The 11,923-nt window shown below is 49.4% G+C and overlaps 1 protein-coding gene across 2 annotated transcripts in view; it reads left to right on the forward strand.

Moving 5' to 3' along the window:
* The window catches only part of TMEM123 (transmembrane protein 123), a 56,177-nt gene that overhangs the window by 1,652 nt on the left and 42,602 nt on the right, over positions 1–11,923 (forward strand). The window contains exon 2 of one of the 2 annotated variants that reach the window (XM_029956168.1): positions 2,930–2,986. The exons of the other annotated variant lie outside the window; for it this stretch is intronic. Coding sequence (XP_029812028.1) covers positions 2,930–2,986 — 57 coding nt within the window. The remainder of the gene's footprint in view (positions 1–2,929; positions 2,987–11,923) is intronic. 2 annotated transcript variants of the gene reach the window in all.

The following is an 11,923-nucleotide window of genomic DNA, read 5'->3' on the forward strand; positions in this document are numbered from 1 at the left end:
TTGGAGGGGTGGGGGAGGCGTGTTAGGGAACAGCAAGCGGGAAGGATAGATCGGGGTGGGGTGGTGTTAAGATCCTGAGGGGCAGGGTCCATCAGGACCCTTGGTGGTAAGTCACAGAAACCCACCTCACACAGCCTTAGTGCAAAGAAGGGACGTTGAGTCTTGGATAGGTAAGTCTGAGAATTAAGATGGCTTCAGAAATGCAGGATACAAAAGTTCACACAGGTGGCCCAGGGCTGGCCACTTCAGATTACATCTGTCTGCTCTCAGGCGGCCATAGTTCAAGTGTTCTCAGCCTGGGGTGGGGAGGAGGGTGGGGGTCAGGGAGGGATGCCTAATAATAGGGACTTTCTGAAGTGAGTCCCAGGCACCAAACACCACCTACTGGGCAGCCAGTTAGGAGATTAAATTAATCCTTAATGAGTCTGCACCCCTTGATTAATGTAACTTTCTTTTCTTCCAGTCAGCGTATTATTGTATGTTAATACCTGGTCTCTCAGTCACACAAAGCAGCAGCCTCTTTGTAGCTAGATGCTCATAGTATCTTTGTTTCCTAGGATACAAAACCTGTCTACCCATGGTACCTGCTTCATAAGTAATTGACTGCAAAAAGGAGAAAGGCCTTCAACCTATAAAGATCATCTGCTTTTGTCTTCCTTTTAAAGCAAAAAAGGTTGCCAGGAAATGATGCCTCATAAGAGAGATGGTGGCAGGGACACAGATACCGAGGCTCAGCCCAGGAGAAAGACGGTAGCTCGTTGATAGCGTAGATAAGTGCTTGGTAGTGCAGAGAAGTGCCTGGCTTGCTAATCTGTTTGGGGGTGGAACCGAAATCCCTTGCTAGTGGAGGACTAGGTGAGGTAGTGGGGAAGAGGAGAGGTCCAAGGGTGACCTCTGGTTTGGGGCTTGAACAATGGGAAACCCAACAACTGACAAGCCCAGGAGAGAAGCAGGTTTAGAGCCGAAAATCAACAGCTCGTTTCCTGCGCTCCCACCCAGGGGCTTTCCAGCCCAACAGCCTGGTCCACATCCACGCTCTGCCGCTTTCTAGCCAGGTGGCCTTCTCTGGGCCTCCTTACAGTCACTGCACGATGGTATTCCTTCTCGGACCCAATGGCAGGGCTAGGGAGGCCAGTGCCAGTCACCTTCTCCCCCGCAGGCTGGTGTGCAGAAGGCTTGTCACAATATCGGCCACTATTTGATACCAGCTACCGGAGACGTGAGCACAGTACAGTCAGGCGAGCATGCAAAGCTGAGACACTGCCTCATTTTTAGCAGGAGTTACTCGTGAATCAAAACACCCACCTTCCAGGCTGTTCTCAGCTGGCATCAGTGAAGGATGGTCACCTGGCCTTGATCATCGTGTTTATCTTCACCCCACACCCTTTTGTGGTCAGTGGAATGGTCCCCGTTAAGAGGAATGTGCACACACACTGACCATAGATCCTTCAACATTGTTATTGCGTACCTTGTACTGTGCGGTGTTTTGCTCAGGGACTGCTATCTTAGTGGATAATTGCTCTCTTCCTATGTGGAATTCCTTTGTATCCCGTGATACAAAGACCCAGGTTGAATAGACCACACTGAAAAGTTGTTTAACTGGGGCATGGAATTCTTCTAAACTTTGTCCATATCTTAAGGTACTAGTTAAAAATGGAAAGAATTGTACTTCTACAAGAAGGCTTGCAATTAAAAGTGAAAATCCTAAGGGACTAATATCCAAAATACTTAGAGAACTTACGTAAACTCAACACCAAAAAAGTAGAATTAAAAAATGGCAGAAGACCTGAATATATATTTTCCAAAGAAGACATCCAAATGGCTAAGAGATATATGAAAAGATGTCACTCATCAGGGAAATGCAAATCAAAAGCACAAGGAAACACCACCTCACACCTGTCAGAATGGCTAGAAAAAGGCATAAAAAAAAAAACCCAAACCTCACCCCCAAAAACAGGTGTTGGTAAGGATGTGGAGAGAAATGGAACCCTCATGCACTGTTGATTGGCATGAATACTGGTGCAGCTACTGTGGAAAACAGTATGGAGGTTCCTCAAAAAGTTTTAAATAGAACTATCCTGGGACCCAGCAATTTTACCTCTGAATGTCTGTTGGAAGAAAATAACACTTATTTGAAAAGATGCATGTACCCCTATGTTTACTGCAGCATTATTTACAGTAGCCCAAATACAGAAGCAGCTCAAGTGTCCCTCAGCAGATGACAGACAGAAGACGTGCGTGTGTGTACTTGTGCATGCGGGGTGTGTGTGTGTGTGTGTGTGTGTGTGTGTGTGTGTGTGTGTTTGAGAGATAGAATATCCCTCAGCCATAAAAAGAGTGAAGTCTTGCCTTTTGCAACCACGTAGATGGAGCTAGAGAGTATAACGTTAAGTGAAATAAGTCAGAAAGGCAAATACCTTATGATTTCACTTACATGTGGATTTTAGGAACCAAATGAATGAAGCAAAAAAGACAAGCTCTAAAATCTAGAGCACAGAATGCTGTTCACCAGAGGTGAGATGGGGAGAAAATGAAAAGCCCACTCACTTAATCTCTGCTATCCGAAGTCAGGGTCTTGGAAGGAGGTGTAAGACCCCCAGGCAGTCCGCTCTGCCAAGCACAGCAGTCAGTAGCAGAAATTGGTTTCCGGCTCGCCCCTCACTGTGACCACATGCAGATGGGCGAACTTGGCGGTAGCTGTAGCAAGTACTGTGTGAGTGTTTGTTACACAAGCTGAGTGTCTTCCGTCTCGAGATCAGTAACATGGCCCCAGATTTACTGACACCGTCAAGGTAGATTTCAGAGCAACAGCAAAAGTGGACCTTGCTGTGGACGTCTGCCTTCCCCCACAGCACCACCACCTGATACCAGTGGGCTTAGATAAATATTAAATGTTTTTACATCACAGGATATCTTTTTATTTTTATAGGATCTCCAGACACAAAGAAGCTGGTGTCTCCAGGGAACGACAGTGGTAACTCAACAGGTGAGTTTGGAAAGGGTGGAGAGCCTGGATTTCCATCGGTCTCGGGTACAGAAAGTAGTATGAGCAGGTGAGCACGTGGAGGGGGACAGTGACCCATTTGAGCCGCGAGTCCCTGATTCATAGGGCCCCGCAGCCTCCCTCCAGACCTGCACTTAGATGATAGTTCCCAGTCCGGCAAGGACATGAAGGAACTCTGAGACTTTGAGTCTTACTGGAACTCGTACTGAGCTCCGAAGCCCGTGTCTAGGCGTGAAGCTTGGTGTGCTGGGGATGAGAAGTCTGAACACTTCAGTCTGCTGGAGTCATCGACGGAATGAGCTGCTCCAGGCCCGTCCGCTGTGGCCAACTCAGGGGGGACCTGCTTATATTTCCACTGCTGGCCAGGTTGCAACCCACCAACTTGCTTCCTATTGAAACAGTTGGTGAGGCACTTGCTCGTCATTTCCCTCGGGACACATGGGTGTCTGGCTGGAACTGTGAGTCTACCAGCCTGCAGGGATCTGGGAATCACGCTGATGTCACGGGCAGCAGCCATAAACTGTCACAGCGTGTGTCTTGCACTGAGGTCAAAACCAGGACAGGCACACAGATCCTGTCACCAGATCCATGGCCTCCGCTTTTGTTCAGTGAATATTTACAGACGGTCCGAATGTGCGGAGGCATGCTGAGTGCCCAGGGCACAAGCTTGTCCAAGCCCTGACTTTTTGGAGTCCTCGTGGGTTGTTCTGTGTTTTATTGCATTGTGGAAAAATACACAGCACATGAAATTTGAGATGTCAACCATTTTTAAGCGACCGGTTCAGCAACATTATGTATGTTCACATTTGGGACTTTGTGGAGTGCTGGCCACAAAGTCTCCAGGCTCTGCACATTTCCTGTTTCCAGTTACCTCTGTTTATGCTTCTCATGGTCTCTGCCTCCCCGACTGGCTTCTGGCTGAATAGAGTACTCTTTTATTTTAGCTTTAGTAAGTCCACGGGAAATTCTTCATCTGGGGAAAAAGACTAGATAGACTGCCCCAAATGTAATGATGATTATTGCTGGGCAGTTATATGAGGGTTTTTAAGAAAAATATCTTACTAGGTTCTTAGGTGACTTTTCCTATTGGCCTTTATGGAATCTAATTCAGTACGCTGAGTGTCAACTTTGCACAAACCCAGGAGGTAGAGGAAGGGTGGCAGCAACGACCGTGTTAATCGCCAGCATTTTTGGCATGCTTGCCACACGTATGAAACATGTCACATGTTTGCTGATCTAACAGTGCAGATGGGGGTGTGGTTCTGTGTCACACAGGAGGAGAGAGGCCCAGAGTGGCTTAGAAACATGCCCGAGTTTTCATGGCACATCCAGGATTGAAATTCACTTCCTGGGATTCAAAGCCTGGGCGCCTTCACTGCATTTCCTGAAGCTGTGGCGTGGTCTCACCTTTAAAAACACTGTTCAGTGAAGAGATGCCACCGCTGACCATTGTGGATGGTTGTTAAGATCCAGCGTCAGTGGGATGATTTCAAACACCCCCTCATCTGGCACAAGGGAAATTCACGGGGGAAGAAAGCATGGCCTCAAAAGGGTTTTCTAACCACATTAGGTAATACAGCTGTTATAAAAAATTTGTTCAGTCTGTAACACTTTACATAACTGTTATTTTATTCTTATTACTTCCTCTTTGGATCTTGAAACCCTACATGTTGAATGCTTTTATAGGACGTGATGCTTAATATTTTCTTAGACCCTTCTAATACTGGAAACATTGTTTTTGAACATCACCAATTTACTGGATGCTGTTGGTCTAACATGGGTTATTTGGCATCGATTACAAAAGGAAAATAACACTTTCTTTAGCAAACTCCTGTATTTTCTAAACTGCGGGAAGATATTCTTGGGGAAAAAAAACCTGCCAGCAATACTGCTTGGGTCATGGTGCCTGTCCATTTTATAGGACTCAGCACATTAGATTCAGCAAATCTTTTTTTCTCTGTTTTGTTTGTTTTTAGTCTCCATCTAAGTTCCTTGAGAGCAGTGTCTGTGACTTCTCCTTCCCAACAATGTGCCTGGTCCATAGGAGGTAACGCACACACGTTGGTGGAACTGAATTGTGGAACCAAATACATATTTTGTCACTGCTGGTTGATCTCCTCTAAGAACCACTGTATACGTTTTGCAGACGTGACTGGTCCGCACTCCAGCGTTCTCCATCACTATAGCTGTTTTATTGTTGAATGACATCAGTACTTGAGGTCAGAGAATCAGAAGTCGAGGTCACTTTGCGATTGTACTGCTCAGTTATATGTAAGGGTTATGTTTTCTATGCCCTCATCATTATTTGAGGACTATTAGCTATACATTGGACACTCTTTTCTAGAAGGTCTTAGTTTTAGTGGTTCTACAGAAATTTTTAATTGGAGGAGAAAAGACTAGATATATTACCTAAAATGTAATAATGATTATTGTTGGGCAATCATGAAAGCAGTGTTTATAAGATGTATTTTATCATAGCGTTGGACACATTTTCAGCTTGTAGAGAAAGTAATTCTCCCCATTTTGCACACAGGGGGCTTCTATTTCAGAGTCTGTGGATGAATTTATTCTTGATGGTGCAAGGATGTCACGTGCCCCGGTACAGAGTAATGGGTTTAGGCAAAGACACAAGGCTGCTGGACATGCTTCAGCATTTCTCATTAGTAACACCTTATCACTGGTGCTTCCCCACAACAGGGGATTACCATCCAGGCTGAAGCTCTTTTCTTGGGCATAATCTGCACCGAGTTAGTCTCCCTTCATGTCTGGCGCACACAGACTTGCCTGCGGCATGTGACGCATCCTGGTCCGGCCCTTCCCACATCTGTAGTTGGCGTGGCTTTGTCCCCAGCCGTGGCATGACTGGAGCGGTTCCGAGCAGACGGACCTGGCTGGATGCAGACTTCTGCACGGGAGGGCGGCGGGGTTTCCTGAACTGCCCTGAGGAGCTTGCGTGCTCTTACAGAGCTGTGTCCGTTCCTGAGACTTTTCATTGTGTTCAACTCCTGGTTTCAAGATTGCATTTGAAAACTGATGGTGACTTTGAACATCCTCAGATGCCGTCTTCAGGAGGTAGGGTGGGAAAATCACGCAGTATTGTGTCCACTCGTCTTTAGTGAACAGGTGGTCGTCCTGTCTGCCCACCCGCCAGTGGGCGGCTCTGGCGTGAGTTGTCCGCAAGTCAGCCCCGCTCGCACCAGGGGTATCGGGCGGGTACAGATGCACGGAGATAAATGAGGAAGACGCTTCCCGGCGGAGACGTAGACAGTGCGCTGGATGGAATGAACATACACAGAAGTGAACCAGGAGACATAGGGAAGCCCCGGAAGGGCCGCTTCGGAGTCGGTGCTCAGGGAGGACTCCCCAGAGGTGGTGTCGTCGGAGAGCCCTGCCTGTCCGAGTTGGGGCTGGGGAGCCAGCCCTGTAGGTCAGGGGAAGGGCGCTCCGGGCAGAGCGAATTGTTGGTGCAGGTGTCCTGGAATAGGACTTAGCCTCTTGTGTGGCAGGGGCACAGGCAGGTCCGCCAGCACGGTGAAGGGACAACCCTGCAGTCACAGGACTGCATGTGAGAGATCAGGAGCTGGAAACACAGTATTTAAGAAGCACAATTCTATTTGGAGACCTCAGAAATATAGAAGAGCATGCTCGTCGAAGAGACCAGAACTGTGGATGGAGGCAGCTGTGCCAACTCCTCTGGGCCTTCCCTGGTCTGGGAGGAACACAGCCATCCAGGGGTTTCGAGCTGCTGCGTTTCTGAACCGCTGTGCGCCCCAGGACGAAGGTGTCACAGCAGAACTGGCTTGGTGTTTTCCCAAAGCCTCGGCCTGAAGTGAGTTGCGGGCGGGACGCAGGGCCCCGGTCCACAGAGCAAGCTGCTGCTGTGGACGTTGTCCTGTGAGCCGCAGGGCGGCCCCAGTCTCTGTCCTCTCACCCTGTTTTCAGCCCGGGTACAGGGCTGGGTGACCAGCCAGCCTGTGAGGTCTGGGAAAACCCTGGGGAGTGGTGCCTGTCGGCCGTGCTCCCAGGAGGCAGACTCTGGAGGCGGATGGGTGCTGCACTGAATGGGCCGGAGAAGGCGTGTAGGGACCCAGGAACGCTGACAAGTGCTCCACAGAGAAAGGAATCAGAGAAAAATACAGTGGGAGGAGTTGTGAAACACTCCTCCCTTTCAAAGGCAAAAGAGCCAAACACAGTGGAGAAGGTAAACTTGGGCCTCAGGGGAAGGCCCTGGGGCAGAAAAGCCAGCGCCCAGACTGGGCAGGGTGGGGGTCTAGCACACACCTGCAGGAGCGCCTCCCCGAACTGAAGGCCAGTGCATGTCGGGGCTTGGACTCTGCTGGGACCGGATCCATGGTGCTTCTTTATCTGTTTTTTAGTAAATACTTCTTTTCCAGAGAAAGCTGGTAGACTTGCTCTGGACCCATGACCCTCCCCAGCTTGTAGCAGTGTGTGGTGCAGGCACCGATGGGCATCAGGTGCTTAGAGTTGCGCTCCTCGTGGGTTTGCTCATCTGAATCTTTTTGTTCTTACTATGTAACTAATTTACACCTGATTATAGAATAGAAGTAAGGCACATGACAGTAAGACATTTCAGCAGAACATGAAAACATGCAGAATGTAGCTCAGACTTCCCTTTCTGCACAAGCCCCACCACGCATAGCAACTCAAAGCTAGATTCCTTGTCCACCCAAACGTCTTCTCCTGGTTCATCTCATGAGCCATGACATGTGTCTGGTGCCAGAAATGTCTTCATTCCAAAACACCACGTAAGCATAATCCATCGATGGTGTCGGCGCTTGCCATTAACAGAAGTGGGCGATGCCACGCACACCCTTCTCTGCCCGGCTGGTCTCACGTAAACCTCGTCCTTCCTCGTGGCCATGTGCTAGTCCACCAAACAGACCCAGCACAGACATTGTCCTTCTTCATGGTCACATGCTAGTCTCCAGAACAGACTAGCACAGACCCCGCCCGTCCTCACGGGCACGTGCTAATCCACAGAGCAGACACAGCGTAACTCACGCAGTCCTGCTGATGGACACTTAGGGTGTCTGCAGTTGTGCGGTTTCCAGCAGTGCTGTGGCGAGCACCCTTCCTGGCCCACCCTGGTACACACTCTGCAAGGGCACCCATGGGTGCTTTTCTGCTGGCAGAGCCGCTGAGTCAAAGGTGTATTATTTTAATTGGAGATTTTTGTTAAGTTTTCTTCCAAGAAGAAAGTCCTCCCACTGGCAGTACAAGGTGCCTGCTTCCTCCAGACGCCACAGCTCTAGGTGATAGCAGACCTTCTACGATTTGCTGATCCGAGATGTGATTCATAAAGTCTCGCCATTTGGAGTTAGATTCCTTCAACTGAGTTGGGAATATTTTCATACTGGTTTTGGGGGTGGGGGTATGGTTCTTTTTTAAAAACCTCTGTTTTGAGATAAATTTCACATACTGTACGGTTCAGTGGTTCTCAGTGTAACTCACGGATATGAACACCCATCATCACGGTCCATTTTAGACCTGTTTCCGCATCTCAGAAAGAAGCTGTCCCTATCCCACCTGCAGCCCTAGGCAGGCGCTGATGCGCTTCCTGTCTCTGTAGGTGTCCTTCTAGACTTTGAGAGGAATGGAGTCATGAAGTATGTGGTCTTCTTTTTGGCTGTTGTGAATAATGTGGCTGTGAGCATTTGCATGGATGTATGTGCTTGCCTGTGTGACGGAGAAGTGGTGGGTCCTGTAGAAACGCTGTGCTTGGTGGCCCGCCAGCCTGCCTTCCACGTCAGCTGCACCCTTGATGTTCCTATGGACAGTGGATGAGGATTCTGGCCCTTTCCGGTCTAGCTGTCCCTGGGGGCATGTGCGGTCCTGAGATTTGTAGGAAATACAGAAGGGTCTTTCAGATTACCAACGGTACTGTTCCTCATGTGGTTTCCATCTTTATCCTCGGTCCAGGCTCCTGGCTAACTCCCAGGTGTTAAGAGCGTTAAGCGTGCTAAAGGTGTTTTTTCTTACTCTAATGAGGTGACTCCACCCAGAGGCGGAGCTGGATCCGCCTTGTGATTAGGTGGTTGGAGCTTTCAGTCTCAGCACTCTGGGAGGGGCAGGGCTGGGAGGCCCAGTCCGCTCAGGCTGAAGACTTAGGCACAACCAGATATGAAGCCTCCAGGAAAACTCAGAGTGGGTCTGGAGAGCTTCCTGATAGTTATCAGGTAGAGATACCCGGAGAGGGTCACCTGGCGAGGGCATGGGGGCTCCATGCCTTTTCCCAGACCTCGTCCCCTGTCTCTGGACGTCTGGGTGCTGCCCGGTGTCCTTTATTCTCTGGGTTCTCTGAACCGCTCTAGCAAATTAAAAGAGCCCAAGAAAGAGGTCATGGGAACCTCCAAACTGTACCAAGTGGTTAGAAGCACAGCCACGGCCTGGGGTTGGTCTGGTGGGACCGGGCCCCCGCCTGCGGGATCCCACGCTGTCCCCCTCACCTGCGGGGATCCCACGCTGTCCAGGTGGGTAAGTCAAATCTGAGGTTCCAGACACCCTGCTGGTGGCCCAAGAATGGTTTGGTGTTCTGGAGGGCGGGGGGGAATCCCCTCTCACATTGAAATGTGGTCGGGAAACCCCGGTTTTGCACGAATCAGTATCTCGTTTTTCTTTGTTGACTAATGGAGGCAAGCATCTTTTCATGTGTTTGTTGGTCATTGGTTCATCTTGGAGAAATGTCAGGTTGTCATTTTATTAGCTTGTTTGTGCCTTCTTTTTTTTCTAACTATAAAAAGAGTGTGATTCCTGTGGAAATTTTGGAAAAGTTTTTTTTTAATAATTATTCAAATTACTTCCACCAAGTGTTATGCCCAGATTTCAATATCGTCCCCCCAAACCAGAGACCACCAGGGAGACCGAGTCACGCATGCAAAAGCAAAGGGCTTTATTACGGGTTTAGGCTGGCCAGACCTAAACTCGGGCTCACAGACTTCACCAGCTCAGTGGATCTGTGCTGAGAGACCGGAGCAAGGGCTGAGCAGGGCTTTTATGGGGTTTGGGAAGGGGGAGTTACAGGAAATTGTGACACAGGTACAGGGGTCCAATCATTATCACATAACATCATTGGCAGTAACTTTAACCATACGCGTTGTCCAGAGTGTTCGTTACTTTTGGCGGGACCCAATCACAACATTTAGAGTATCTTAGAAATTAACCAATTACAGGGTGGGCTAAGGACCCCCACGTAGGGTGTAACCAGCCTTAAGCAATAAGTGATTATCTATAGCTTCTATCTCTAGGCCAGCTCTTAGGAATGTTAAGGGTGTTAGCTGGCCGCTTCTGATTGGGTGTTACTAGGGTGGTCCCTGGTTGAGCAATCTGTGCCCTTCTATTGTCTAATGACTCTGTGAGAAACCGACACTTAGGCCTCCAAGGTCAGGGGAAACTTGAAGCCTGTCATGGAGTCCGTTTGATTCAGACCTGCGTCCTTACATGAGTATTTTTAGTTCTTTTAAACTCAGACTTAACTACATAGGCACCGTTTCTTTAAAAGGGAATTAACCGTCTCCTGTGGAACATTTCACCTTGGTTATGTCCTACAACATGAAGACAATGCGTTGGAAAATGACGGTTTTCGTCTCTCACCTGACTGTACTGAGAACTGGTTTGGCTGCTTTCACTCCACAGTGAACCTGAGCCACCGATTTTCTGTGTTCCCCCACCTACCAGGATGTGTGCTGTCACATTTTGGGGAACATAAAAAAGAAAAATAATTGCTTTGCTTTTAAGTGAACTTGGGCAAATTAGTTACCGTCCTGGTGCCTCAGTGCCTTCTGTCAAGTTCAGGTGTGTTGTGGGCTAGACGAGGTAACATGTGAATCAGCTGCCTTTAAAATGGCACCTGGCACAAACTGAAAACTAAATGGGTTCCTGCTTGCTGTTTGGCCAAATCACCCTTTGCCTCGTCCCTCCTGCGTCTGCCTTCTCTGCCACAGTGCCTTTGAATGCACCGTTCTCGCTCCCCGAAGAGCACTTCCCTCCTGCCTTTGCCTGCGTAACACCGGTTCAGCTTTCCAATCTCAGCTCATGCTTCTCTTCTTCAGGGAATAGTCTTTGACCACATTGAGTTGAGGGTTCAAGTCAGCCTCTGCAGCCCACAGCTTCCCTTTTCAGGGGACAGGGCTGGCTTCACTCACTGCCTCGTCCCCAGTGCTCCGCACCGAGACCTGCCGTACGTTTCTGTTGAAACAAGGAGAAGCCAGATTAATTCTTGCCTGCCCAGTCTAACCTGGGAGATTAGCTGGGAGCTCCTTTGTCAGCATGACCCCCTACCTACCCGGTGTTCCTTGAGCTGGATGCGCAGCCTTCCCTTCGTGGGAATGGCACGGTGGGACTGGAGACCCATGTGCTGGATCCTGCGTGGCGGGTGTGAGAGGGCACAGCCAGCACCGGGCCTTGGGGTGTGAGTTCAAGCGGCTTATTGGCCCAGTTAAGTCCCCTGAGCCTGAGGGTCTCGGGGGTTGTTAGGGCTGAAAACAGCTGCAGGCTGGTGGGGAGGGGGGCAGGTCCCAGGAGGGGCAGCCTCAGCACAGGAGCCGGGAAGGGGGTCCAGACCGGGCCCTGCACGGAGATCCAGTCGGGAGTGAAGCAGTCCCTGGTCTTCCCTTTCTTGGAGAAAGATGTGGGGTACAGCGTGGGAATCCCTAGTGTGAACTTGATGGGTGACCTACGGATTAAAGCAGATTCTTGGTCAGTCTCAGAGACGGTCATCTGGTGGTTATGTGACCCTGTCGGCGTGTTGAAAATAAGCCATAGAGCTTGATTTGTTGTTGTTTTTAATGTTTTATTTATTTCTGATACAGAGAGAGACAGAGCATGAGATGGGGAGGGGCAGAGAGAGAAGGAGACACAGAACTGGAAGCAGGCTCCAGGCTCTGAGCTGGCTGTCTGCAC

The sequence above is a fragment of the Suricata suricatta genome, chromosome 11, assembly GCF_006229205.1.
Source record: "Suricata suricatta isolate VVHF042 chromosome 11, meerkat_22Aug2017_6uvM2_HiC, whole genome shotgun sequence".
NCBI lineage: Eukaryota > Metazoa > Chordata > Mammalia > Carnivora > Herpestidae > Suricata > Suricata suricatta.